Raw genomic sequence first — 12,211 nt, forward strand, 5'->3', positions numbered from 1 at the left:
ATTAATATTATTGTAAAGTGCAAAATGAATATTGCACTTATCATGGGAGTAAAAGTGATGGAAGGCAATAGAAGTTCGATAAGAAGTAAGTTAGGGTAGTTGCCCAACTTCTTGGCAAAATTTATATAATGGGAGAAAACTATTGTAAGGGGGTTCTTCTTTTGCAGTCGAGAAGTTCTACAGCTGCAACAGGGGAGAATATAGTTCAATTTTGGTGACAGGGAACACTTATGCTCTGATAACAAAGCAATTTTTTGAAAGTGTGTACAATTGTTGTTTTCTGTAATTAGTTATTTCTTACTTTCTTGGTGCAAAGAAATAAAGGAAGTGCATTGGGTGTTCTTTTTCAAAAGAATCTGAATTGTTGAAGTGTTAATTCATTTATAAGTATTTTCATGGTATGGTGTGAGTATTCGTGAATGGTTGAATTAGCATTGTGTGTGATAGCTCTCAAGCGTAGTCCTTGATTGCTCTCATTAACACTTGATTGCTCTCATTAACAGTTTACATCATTTTTATGAAAACATTGAAGGCGTGTGGTGCATTCGCTATCAATGGTTTTCCTTTTTATTTTCTAAGTTCTACTCATTTTTATTGAAAAACACAAATTTTATCTTACGAGGGAGCTGCCCCTCTAAATGCAGAGGAAGGCTGGATATTAAGAGCCTATCCAGCTGTTGGACACATTATTTGCCACATACTCCATTGAGCAAAATCGTATATTTTTTAAGTGACAAATCTGTTTACCAACATTGAAAGTCAACAACACAAAGAAAACTTTAGCGGAGACAGAAACTCCAAAATTTGATTTTGACTGTGCTTTTAACAGCTGTCTGGAAATTTTATTGGATATATTACGCTTTCGCAGAGAATCAACTTTAAGAAACGAAAAGCATGTCACTAGCTTAAGATAAACGAGAAGCAGCTTCCCACGCAATGCTGGGAAGAGTCGTAGCGGAAATAAAATTTCCAACAATATGTGGAAAGTATGGAAGGAAATAATGAACTCTGTGGAGCAGATCAAAGTCTTTTTGCTGTGGTCCAGTCAAGCATGCACTCCGCCATTTATGGAAGGAAATAATGAACTCTGGAGCAGATCAAAGTCTTTTTGCTGTGGTCCAGTCAAACATGCACTCCGCCATTTATGGAAGGAAATAATGAACTCTGAGGAGCAGATCAAAGTCTTTTTGCTGTGGTCCAGTCAAACATGCACTCCGCCATTCATCTTTAACGCGGCCATTTCGTTCCTTAATTTCTTCTCGTGGTGGTTGTGATAATTGATTGGGTATTTGGTTTTGCTTGAAAAGTTAAAATGTTGCTGAAGACACAAATGAATTGTGGAGTGTTGCTCTGCTTTGTAATTTCTCTCTCTCTTGTGGGTTTTGCTACCGCTACAAAATGCACTCCTGAAAAGTGTGGAGATTCGGAAGTGAGTTACCCTTTTTATATTAACAATTCTCATTGTGGATACTGGGGTTTTCAGTTAAATTGCACCAAGGACAAAGATACTGGGGACCTGGCTCTATTTCTTCCGGCTGATGTCGCTGTAAGATCCTGGGAAGGTTCAACAACAGGTTATTATAAGGTTTGGGAGATCGATTATTCTGGTTACATTGTTATTAATTCGACTTCTCTTAAAGCTTCTTCATGTGGCCATGCTGAAAAAGCGGACGCATTTAAGTCGTTTTGGCTACCCGGGCCATTCTTTTTTTCCATGTACGATAAATTTGTGGTGGTCGGTTCCAATATGACCGGTAATTACACATACTTGGATGACATTAAGGGAGAAGCGAGATGTGCAACTTCAAGTTATTCTCAAATACCACCATATTGCCGCTATGGCTGTTGTGAAATTAGCTTTCCAGATGATAATGGGTGGATAAGTTTCAGTAGCGAAGGCGAGAGAGTGAATGGTAGTGAACACTGTGGCTTCTCCACCATAATGGATCCCTCCACCTTCACCGGAGGCAACAATAAAACAGACCTCTCTTTGCCAGAAATAATAAGCGCTCATTATGGTCTCCGTGTTAACTGGGGTGTCGGTGATGAAGATTGCACCATGGCTAAAAATAGTAGCAGTTATTCCTGTTCCAAACACTCAAAATGCTTGATCTCTCCGTCAAGAGTGGGTCACGTATGCAAATGTCTCCCTGGATATGAAGGAAATGGTTACTTCAATGGTACTGGTTGCACAGGTATTGTATTTGTATTAGTGTTATGTTTTATTTAATCTCTTAATCATCTCTCTCAAAATTCTGAAAGTTTCTTACCATAATGGCAATGAATTTTCAGACATTAACGAGTGCCAAAATAGAATCTTGAATAAGTGCGTGGAACCAAAGAAAGGAGGAATATGCCTTAATTTAGGAGGTTCCTACAACTGTTCCTGTGCAAAGGGATATAAGGGAGATGGCTTTCACAACGGGACTAGATGTTCGTCCACAAGATTAGATGCTGTGGTATTGCGTGCGATCGCAGGTAACCGAAGTTAAACACGTGTGTGTTAGCGTTATTTTAATTGTTTGACTTTGTGATATAGATTTCTTTCCGAAGGACAGGTATAATTATAAAATTTATTTCAATGTCTTGTTCGGTAAAATACACAGGGTCCGTCTCTTCTTTTGTGGTCGTTTCTGTAGCAGCGTCTCTTTTGGTTTGGTGGTTGAAGAAGCGGCACTTGAGACTTGTGGAGGCCAAGTATTTTCATCAGCTGCAGCAATACATAGCTTCTACGGTGGGGAGAGAAAGTCTGAGACTATTTTCTGCTAAAGAACTGGCAAGAGCTTCTAATCAGTATTCAAATGATATGGTGTTGGGAAGTGGTGGATTCGGAACTGTATTCAAAGGCATTCTATTGGACGGGACTCTTGTGGCCATTAAAAAGTCCAAGCAAGCTTTCAGTCTGGAGGATAACAACGACTTTCTCAACGAAGTTACAATTCTCTCTCAGATAAATCACAGAAACATAGTGAAATTGTTAGGCTGCTGTATCCAAACTAAAAATCCAATGTTGGTATCTGAGTTCGTTTCGAACAGAACATTATTTGAACATTTACAGTCTAAGGAAGGCTGTTTGCCTTGGGCTTCACGTCTTCAGATTGCAATTGAAACAGGGGAGGCTTTGGCGTATTTACATTCTGGAGCATCTCAACACATTTTCCACCGAGATGTAAAGTCGTCTAATATTCTTTTGAATGAGATGCTTTCTCCCAAAGTTGCAGACTTTGGAATTTCTCGTCTCATAGCTGCTGCAAACAACACACATCTGACAACTAATGTAATGGGCACAAGGGGTTACTTGGATCCGGAGTACTTCCAGACGTATCAGCTCACTGACAAGAGCGATGTGTACAGTTTTGGTGTTGTCCTGGTTGAGCTCATAACAGGCATGGAGCCACTAAGTGCAGAGAGGATCAGCGAGGAGTGTAGTTTGTCTAATCTTTTTCTTACCAGGATCAGCCAAAACCGCGTCAGAGAACTCTTGGATAGCAAGGTATTGGAGGAGGATAATCTCCAACAGATGGAAGATGTTGGAAAACTAGCGAGAGCGTGTCTTCATTTGGAAAGGAGGAAAAGACCGTCAATGAAAGAGATCGTGGAAGAACTTTTGTGGGTACGAGATGGCGCAAGAAAAAACAAATTTCATGATAATCTACAAAGTGATGATGCAGTATCTGAGCAGGCAAGCACTTCTACAGAATTATTCCAAACTTCATACAAGTTCAAGAGTTACACTTTTCCATCAACAAATGAGAGTACGTCCGAGGAACCATTCACTGCACTGATTGAAATGTCAACCAAATCCAATGAGGTGAGTTCAAAGGGGAGCATGTCTTGTCTGTTTTAATACACTGAAGTCTAAATATTAGAGGGATGTAAGATAAGGCAACGGCTAAAGGGTAAACTGTTTTGTTTACCCCAGCCACTAGCCCTAGCCTGTACCCTGCCTTGCCGTCAGTGAATTTCTGGCAGAGTGTGACCGTGATCTGTGCCCTCAATGGCGGCTGTCAAATCATCCTACCCTTTCCAAATATTTTGTGCCCTCCGTGCCGTGCAGCAAATAATTCTTTCCAGCCGTGAGACTTTAATCATTTTTTAAACTACAATTCATTTTATATTATATGATTTAATTTAATTGGACGTGCATAAAGAATCGGAGGTAAATATTTTAATTTGCTCAAATTTGTAAAAATTAAACATAATCTAAAAATTAAAAATAATAATTCATATTTACTATTTTATTAATATTTGATTCGAACAATCTTTAAAGTTAGTTTAGGTTGCCTTCAAATTTTAGTTTTAAGTTATGATTTCAAATAATTTTAATTTAGTTTTCATAAATTATTAGATTTTTGTTTTAATTATAAAGTTCTAAAGGAAAACAAATGTCATTTTCATGTTCAATTATTTTTAACCTTTAATTTGAAAACCTTAACTTTAATATAACTATAGTTTTAACTAGGGTTCGATTAAGATTACAATAATATAACTATAGTTTTTAGTATAGCAATTAATATAACTATAGTTTTTAATATAAGATTACAATTAAGATTGTAACTAAGATTACAATTAAGATTATATTATAGTAATCTTAATTGTAACCTAATTAAAACTATAGTTATATTAAAATTAGGGTTTTTAATATAACTATAGTTATATTATTAAAACTTACAATTAAAGGGTCAATCATAGTTAGTATTATAATAAGGGTTACAATTTTTATTAGAGCTAGTGTTAGGGTAAGGATTGAAGTTATATTATGAAGTATGATTAGTTTTGTGATTAAGGTTAGGGTTTTTAATATAATGTTAGTTATATTATTAACATTGGGTTTTTAGTATAACTATAGTTATATTATTAAAAGTTACAATTAAAGTGTCAATCATACTTAGTATTATAATTAAGGTTGCAATTTTTATTAGAGCTAGTGTTAGGGTAAGGATTGAAGATACATTATGAAGTATGATTAGTTTTGTCATTAAGGTTAGGGTTTTTAATATAATGTTAGTTATATTATTAACATTGGGTTTTTAGTATAACTATAGTTATATTATTAAAAGTTACAATTAAAGTGTCAATCATACTTACTATTATAATTAAGGTTGCAATTTTTATTAGAGCTAGTGTTAGGGTAAGGATTGAAGTTACGTTAAGAAGTATAATTAGTTTTGTGATTAAGGTTAGGGTTTTTAATATAACTATAGTTATATTATTAAAAGTTACAATTAAAAGGTCAATCATAGTAAGGATTGAAGTTACGTTAAGAAGTATGATTGACACTTTAATTGTAACTTTAATAATATAACTATAGTTATATTAAAAACCCACTTTTAATAATATAACTATATAGTTATATTAAAAATCCTAATCTTAATCAAAAAACTAATCATACTTCTTAACGTAACTTCAATCCTTATCCTTACACTATAATAGAAATTGTAACCCTAATTATAATACTAATTATGATTGACCCTTTAATTGTAACTTTTAATAATATAACTATAGTTATATTAAAAACTCTAATCTTAATATAACTATAGTTTTAACTAGGGTTACAATTAAGATTACTGTAATATAATCTTAATTGTAATTTTAATTACAATCTTAATTGTAATCTTATATTAAAAACTATAGTTATATTAATTGTTATACTAAAAACTATAGTTATATTATAGTAATCTTAATTGTAACCCTAGTTAAAATTATAGGTATATTAAAGTTAGGGTTTTCAAATTAAAGATTAAAAACAATTGAACATGGAAATAACATTTGTTTTCCTTTAGAATATTTGAAGACAACCTAAACTAACTTTAAAGATTGCTCGAATCAAATATTAATAAAATAGTATAATAATTATTATTTTTAATTTTAAGATTATGTTTAATTTTTACAAATTTCAGAAAATTAAAATATTAATCTCCGATTCTTTATGCACATCCAATTAAATTAAATCATATAATATAAAATGAATTGTAGTTTAAAAAATGATTAAAGTCTCACGGCCGGAAAGAATTATTTGCTGCACCGCACGGAGGGCACAAAATATTTGGAAAGGGTAGGATGATTTGACAGCCACCATTGAGGCCACAGATCACGGTCACGCGTGATCACGCTCTGCCAGAAATTCACTGACGACAAGGTAGGGTACAGGCTAGGGCTAGTGGCTGGGTTAAACAAAACAGTTTACCCTTTAGCCGTTGCCGTAAGATAATACCATACACTAGAAGCACCGGCTACGGTGCAACATATTTGCACCCGTAGAAAGTTGTGCCCAAAATACCCATGTCTATGCCGTCTATCCCGTGCCATGCCTCTGTCCAGTAGAGTACAGTCTGTCAAAACCTGTATGCCATGTTCTGCCCCGAGACAGTCAGTACGAATCAAAAAAATTAAAGCTTGATTGAAATGTGTTTACGGTTAAATAGTTAACTCTATGTTAGTGTGCCTTTGTTAAAATTTATCTATATTTAGTAGATTTAATTATAATATGTTTTTATATTATAAAATGGAAGGGAAAATTAAATTATAATTATATTTTAGTATAATATATTATATTTAATGCAATTAAATTTATATCATATTTTAATATTTTATTATTATATATATATATATATATATATATATATATATATATATATATATATATATATATATATATATATATATATATATATATATATATATATGATAACATACAATAAGATAAACATATAATAAAATTATAGTCATATAGATTAAGAGTATATTTAATATTATTATAAATTTGTACTATATTATGTAAAAATAATTATTATTTGTTAGCATTTTATTTAATAATATTTTTTTCAATAATAAAATAAAATATAAATTTTTTTAAATTTTTTTTTAATCTATACAATTGCCAAAGTCAGTCAAATTATTTTCTTGTATTTATGAACTTAATTACAACTACATGATCATCACCATCATCATATGATGGATCATAATGTATGATCCAAGACATTAAAACAATTGGTTGAATGCTAAAGAAGAATTATTAGCTTTTGATTCTTATTATAAATTTATTTTTAGCATCAATATTTTTTTAGCATTTAGAATGAGACGTGTTGAATATGAAAATGATAAACTCGATTGATTGAAACAATATTGGTTGAATGATACTAATAATAAAAAATCTTAGCTAGATTTATTTTTAGCATCAATATTTATTCTTAGCACATAAGAATGAAATAATAAGGTTGATTGATTAAAAATATTATAAAGAGAAAAATTATTTTAATTCTTAAGAGTTTAATATTATGAATGCTTTTACTAATTAAATAAATAAAGTATAAAAGTATTCACATTATTGTCAAACATTTTTCCTATGTTGTTTATACATATCAACATTGTTATATCATTTATTTATTTATCAAAATTAAAATACAATTAGATTTAATTATAATATATTTATTTATCAAAATTAGATTACAATTATAGTTGTATTAATTAAATTTAATTATAATATATTTTTCTATTATAAACTAGAAGGGACAATTAATTGGAATGTCAATACGAATGTCAAAAATTTAAAGTTTGATTATAATGATTAGATATATCCTATATCAAAATAGTTTAATTTATATTGTGTATAGGTATTATATTTTTAACTTAAATTAATTATAATTTAAATATTATTTACATTATATCTAATTTTTATGGGTAAGAGCATATTTATAAATTATTAAAACTATTTATAATTCTTAAGTATAAATACATGATAGATGTTGATATTAATATATTTATAATATGTTGATATTAATATATTTATAATAGATTGATTTTATATTTTGTATATAATAATTTTCTCTTTAAATATTTTTAAAAATTGTTTGTCAAATAGAAAAACAACATTTAAAATTAAATTTATATTTTACAATTTTAGGTCATAAATACATTTTCTATATCAGACAATTTCATCTTTTATCTTTCATCTTTTCTTAGGGTAAAATATAATGTTGTAAATGTATCAAATACATAGCATATGTGAATGACGTAAAAGAGTACAATTATAGTACAATTAAATTTAATTATACTATATTTTTCAAGGAACAATTAATTGGAATGTCAATATGATTTTCAAAAAATTAAAGTTTGATTATAATGATTAGTTATATAATATATCAAAATAGTTTAATTTATATTGTGTATAGGTATTATATTTTAAACTTAAATTAATTATAATTTAACTATTATTTATATTATATATAATTTTTGTGGTAAGAGCGTAGTTAACTAGAAAACAATATTTAAAATTAATTTTATTTTTTGAAATTTTAGGTCATAACTATATTTTCCATATCAGACAATTTCATCTTTTATCTTTCAACTTTTCTTAGGATAAAATATAATGTTGTAAATGTATCAAATACATAGCATATGTGAATAACGTAAAAACAAGAACATGAATTAAAAAATAAATAAATGATATAACAATGTTGATATGTATAAACAACATAGGAAAAATGTTTGGCAATAATTTGAATACTTTCATACTTTATTTATTTAATTAGTAAAAGCATTAATATTAAATATACTCTTAATCTATATGACTATAATTTTATTATATGTTTATCTTATTATATGTTATCAAATATATATATATATATATATATATATATATATATATATATATATATATATATATATATATATATATAATAAATTATAATGAAATATTAAAATATGATATAAATTTAATTGCATTAAATATAATTATAATTTAATTGTCCCTTCCATTTTATAATATAAAAACATATTATAATTAAATCTATTAAATATAGATAAATTTTAACAAAGGCACGCTAACATAGAGTTAACTATTTACCGTAACCACATTTCTATCAAGCTTCAATTTTTTTAATTCTTACTGACCGCCTCAGAGTAGAACATGGCATATGGGTTTTGTCAGAGTATACTTTACCAGACAGAGGCATGGCATGTCATAGACGACATAGACATGGGCATTTGGGCACGACTTGCTACGGGTGCAAATATGTTGCACCATAGCTGGTGCCTACACTAGACGATGCAAGGCTATATATATTATAGGGAGCAAGATAATACCATACACTACGGATGTGACTTATATGCTATAGTATTTATACTCCTGAACTGCCAAGGTTAGGCCGATTGTAATTTATGTAAGACTGAATACAAACAAGGGCTTTATAGAGCTAGAGTCCCATCTAATGTCAAAAGTAAGTAAAGATAATTTATTATGAAATGAGTTTTTACACATTACATTTTATATTATAGTTAAAATGATAAAATGATATATTAAAAATTGTACCATAAGAAAAATATTAAGTTATGATTATTATTATTATTTTATATTAAGGTTATTTAACCTCTCAGGAATCAAATTGCAGACCAATGCCCAAAGAAATGTTAATATATTTTTAAAATAATTATAAAAAATATATGATTATAAAATTTTAAATATTCTTGGTATTTCACATAACTATAGGCTCATTTAGTTATAATTGCATAAATCTATAAAATATTTATAAATATATAAATATAAATATAGAAATGTATAGATATAAATATGTACCAATATTTTTAAACTTTGATTATTAAAAAATAATTAATGAAAAATTAAATTTTAAAGAAATATTAAAATTTAATTCAATTATTTATTGTTCATATTTCTTATTATTAATTTTTCAAATCAAATTGTCCAACTTTTTAAAATTGTAACTTCAAGAAGATAATTAAAAAATATTAGAAATCTACAAAGATTTTTTTCATTTTTTTCTTATTCGTTGTATAATACATTTTTTGAGTCTTTGAATGAAAAATTTAAAAACCAATGGAAAAAATATGAATAGCCAATGAAAAAAGAGATATATTTAAAGAAAAATTAAAATAAAATAAAAATAGAAGCAGAAATTACAATTGTGGTTTAATATCGTGGAGGGTAAGAAAAAAAAATTTGAAGTGAAAACATAAGTCTCCACCTATAGGCTGCACTAATAAAGCAAGAGGTCTATCATTTCTTTCTAATTGTTTGGAGAAAAAGTTGTAAGAATATTGTAATTGTTAATACTTTTGTACAAATTATTTTGTCAATATTTTTAAGATGGTCATTCATTTTAATTTCACAAGTATTAAGTTTTTTATATTTACAATTATAATGGTTGTAAATACTTAAAAATTTAATAATATTTATTTTAAAATCGTTAAGCAATTATTAAATTTTAAACTTACATTTCCTTGAATCAATGTTTTAATGACTATTTTTCTAAGCATAACCTTGTTTTATCCTAAAATTAGAAGAATGAGGTATACAATTTGTTTGATGATAATGAACAAATTGTCTACAGGGAAAAGAACTTATGAAAAATTATTTAAGTATAATTTTTAAAAATTATATATTTTCTTTCTATCACTACAATATTATGATATTTTAATGTGTAATTAGAATATATGGTTGGACACACTGATTATCCTCCTAGTGACTCTGAATGTGTCATCCTCTAAAAGAGCAACACAAATTTATTAATTTTTTATATTTTTTTGGAATCTGCAAAATATAGACACAATAGACTAATTAGTGTAAATCTAGGTATCTTATATATACTATTCATTTTGGTTGTTTTCAATGGTTGATGGGATGTATAAAAACAAAATGGTTGTCAAAGAATGAAATTACACTTAACCAAAAAAAAAAAAAAATGTTATTCATTTGACAAAAGAAGATTGATTAACATATCAAATTTCTACAATCCATAAGTAAATATTAATTTGTTTATGGATTCAATTGTATTTATTATAAGTAATCAAGATTTGGGATCACATTCCTTGATCTATCATGAAGAAGAGAGAGAGTACAAGAATAGAAAAATGAATACTCTCTTCCTTATTATAGATTATAGAATATGAACTGAAAGTTGACATTAAAAATAAACCTAGTCAAACCTAAAAAGAAATTAAAAAGAAGATTGATTTAAACCAAGCCAACATATGTACACCCATTCATGTGCGCAAATACACACATACATTCACAGTAGTGTTTCATGTTGTACAATTTTATTTACCCTCAAAAAAACTTTGTATTCTCCACATTTTCAAACAATATGCATATTTTGAGAAAGGCTAATAAAGACAAACACTTAACCAACTTAAGCCCTCAAATAATCTATAACTCATTTCTCTATCGCAATACATTAATAGTGAGCCCAAATTTAACCAAAATATGCTCGACTTATAAAATTTAAATCAATGGGCTTATGTAGTGGCATAATTTCCCTGCAACTACATCAATGAACTCAAATTTAACCAAAATATCTCGAATTATTAACTTTCAACTAATGGGCTTTGAGTAGGGGCATAATATTTCTGCAACTCCAAGACCAAAACATTCACAACATAAACAAACTCTACTCTCATGTCAAAAAAATTCTATCAAATAGTAATTTCCAGAGCCCTATCACAATTCAAGATAATTCTGAATGTATCTCTTAGGGAGAAAAATATTAGGTTTTTTAATTGCTACATACTGCCATTGTAATATAAGAATCATGCCATAGGAAAATAGAGTCCATATAAGAATGACTGTGGACTTTCAACTTGTTAAATTGTGGCCGCTGAGGCTTCCAAAAACAGAGCAACCCACCCACAATATAACACATACAATGAAATCATGTTACTTTACTAATTGGCTGATAGGATTTTACATCGGGGCAACCCGCCTTGGAAAAGTCTCACGCAGTCGGAAACAATATGAGGAAAGTATTTTCTGGCCCAGTGAGATTAAAATAATTTAGTCTGTGGTAGAGAGTGTGAATGGAAACTAATTTTCTTTGTGTAAGGTTCTCAGTTTTTATAGTTGCCAGCTAAAACATGATCCCCAGGAGAATGATATGTGTCCTGCTCAACAATTGCCATTAATAAAAGTTGTATCATTCATTTATTGTGATATAGAAGATGCAACAGATGAGAGAATCAGATAACATTATAGAAGAATAAAAATAAATAGTATGAGAAGAGAAGAGAAATAGTTGTGTCAAGGGAAGATGGAAGTGCATAGGAGCGCAAAGCCTACGGGGGAGACACTGTCATGCCTGCTGGTAATGGCGGTAAATCTCTGGAAGCCTAGGAGTGCCTTGTTGAAGGTAATATTCACTATTTTGAGTGTGTGTCAGACTGTAGATTGTAGAGTATATCTATCAAGTTGGCACTTGAATTT

General features: G+C 28.9%; 1 protein-coding gene across 1 annotated transcript; it reads left to right on the forward strand.

Annotated features, from left to right (window-relative positions):
• The first annotated feature begins 1,312 nt into the window (after nt 1-1,312).
• Nucleotides 1,313-3,861, forward strand: LOC149565568 (wall-associated receptor kinase 3-like). The gene is made up of 3 exons (XM_089817160.1): nt 1,313-2,195; nt 2,293-2,478; nt 2,607-3,861. Exons 1-3 carry the CDS (start codon nt 1,313-1,315, stop codon nt 3,845-3,847), a joined length of 2,310 nt encoding a protein of 769 aa, XP_089673286.1. The 3' UTR covers nt 3,848-3,861.
• Nucleotides 3,862-12,211: the final 8,350 nt, after the last annotated feature.

The sequence above is a fragment of the Cupressus sempervirens genome, chromosome 3 (assembly GCF_028749045.1).
Source record: "Cupressus sempervirens isolate cs-2001-9-10 chromosome 3, ASM2874904v1, whole genome shotgun sequence".
NCBI lineage: Eukaryota > Viridiplantae > Streptophyta > Pinopsida > Cupressales > Cupressaceae > Cupressus > Cupressus sempervirens.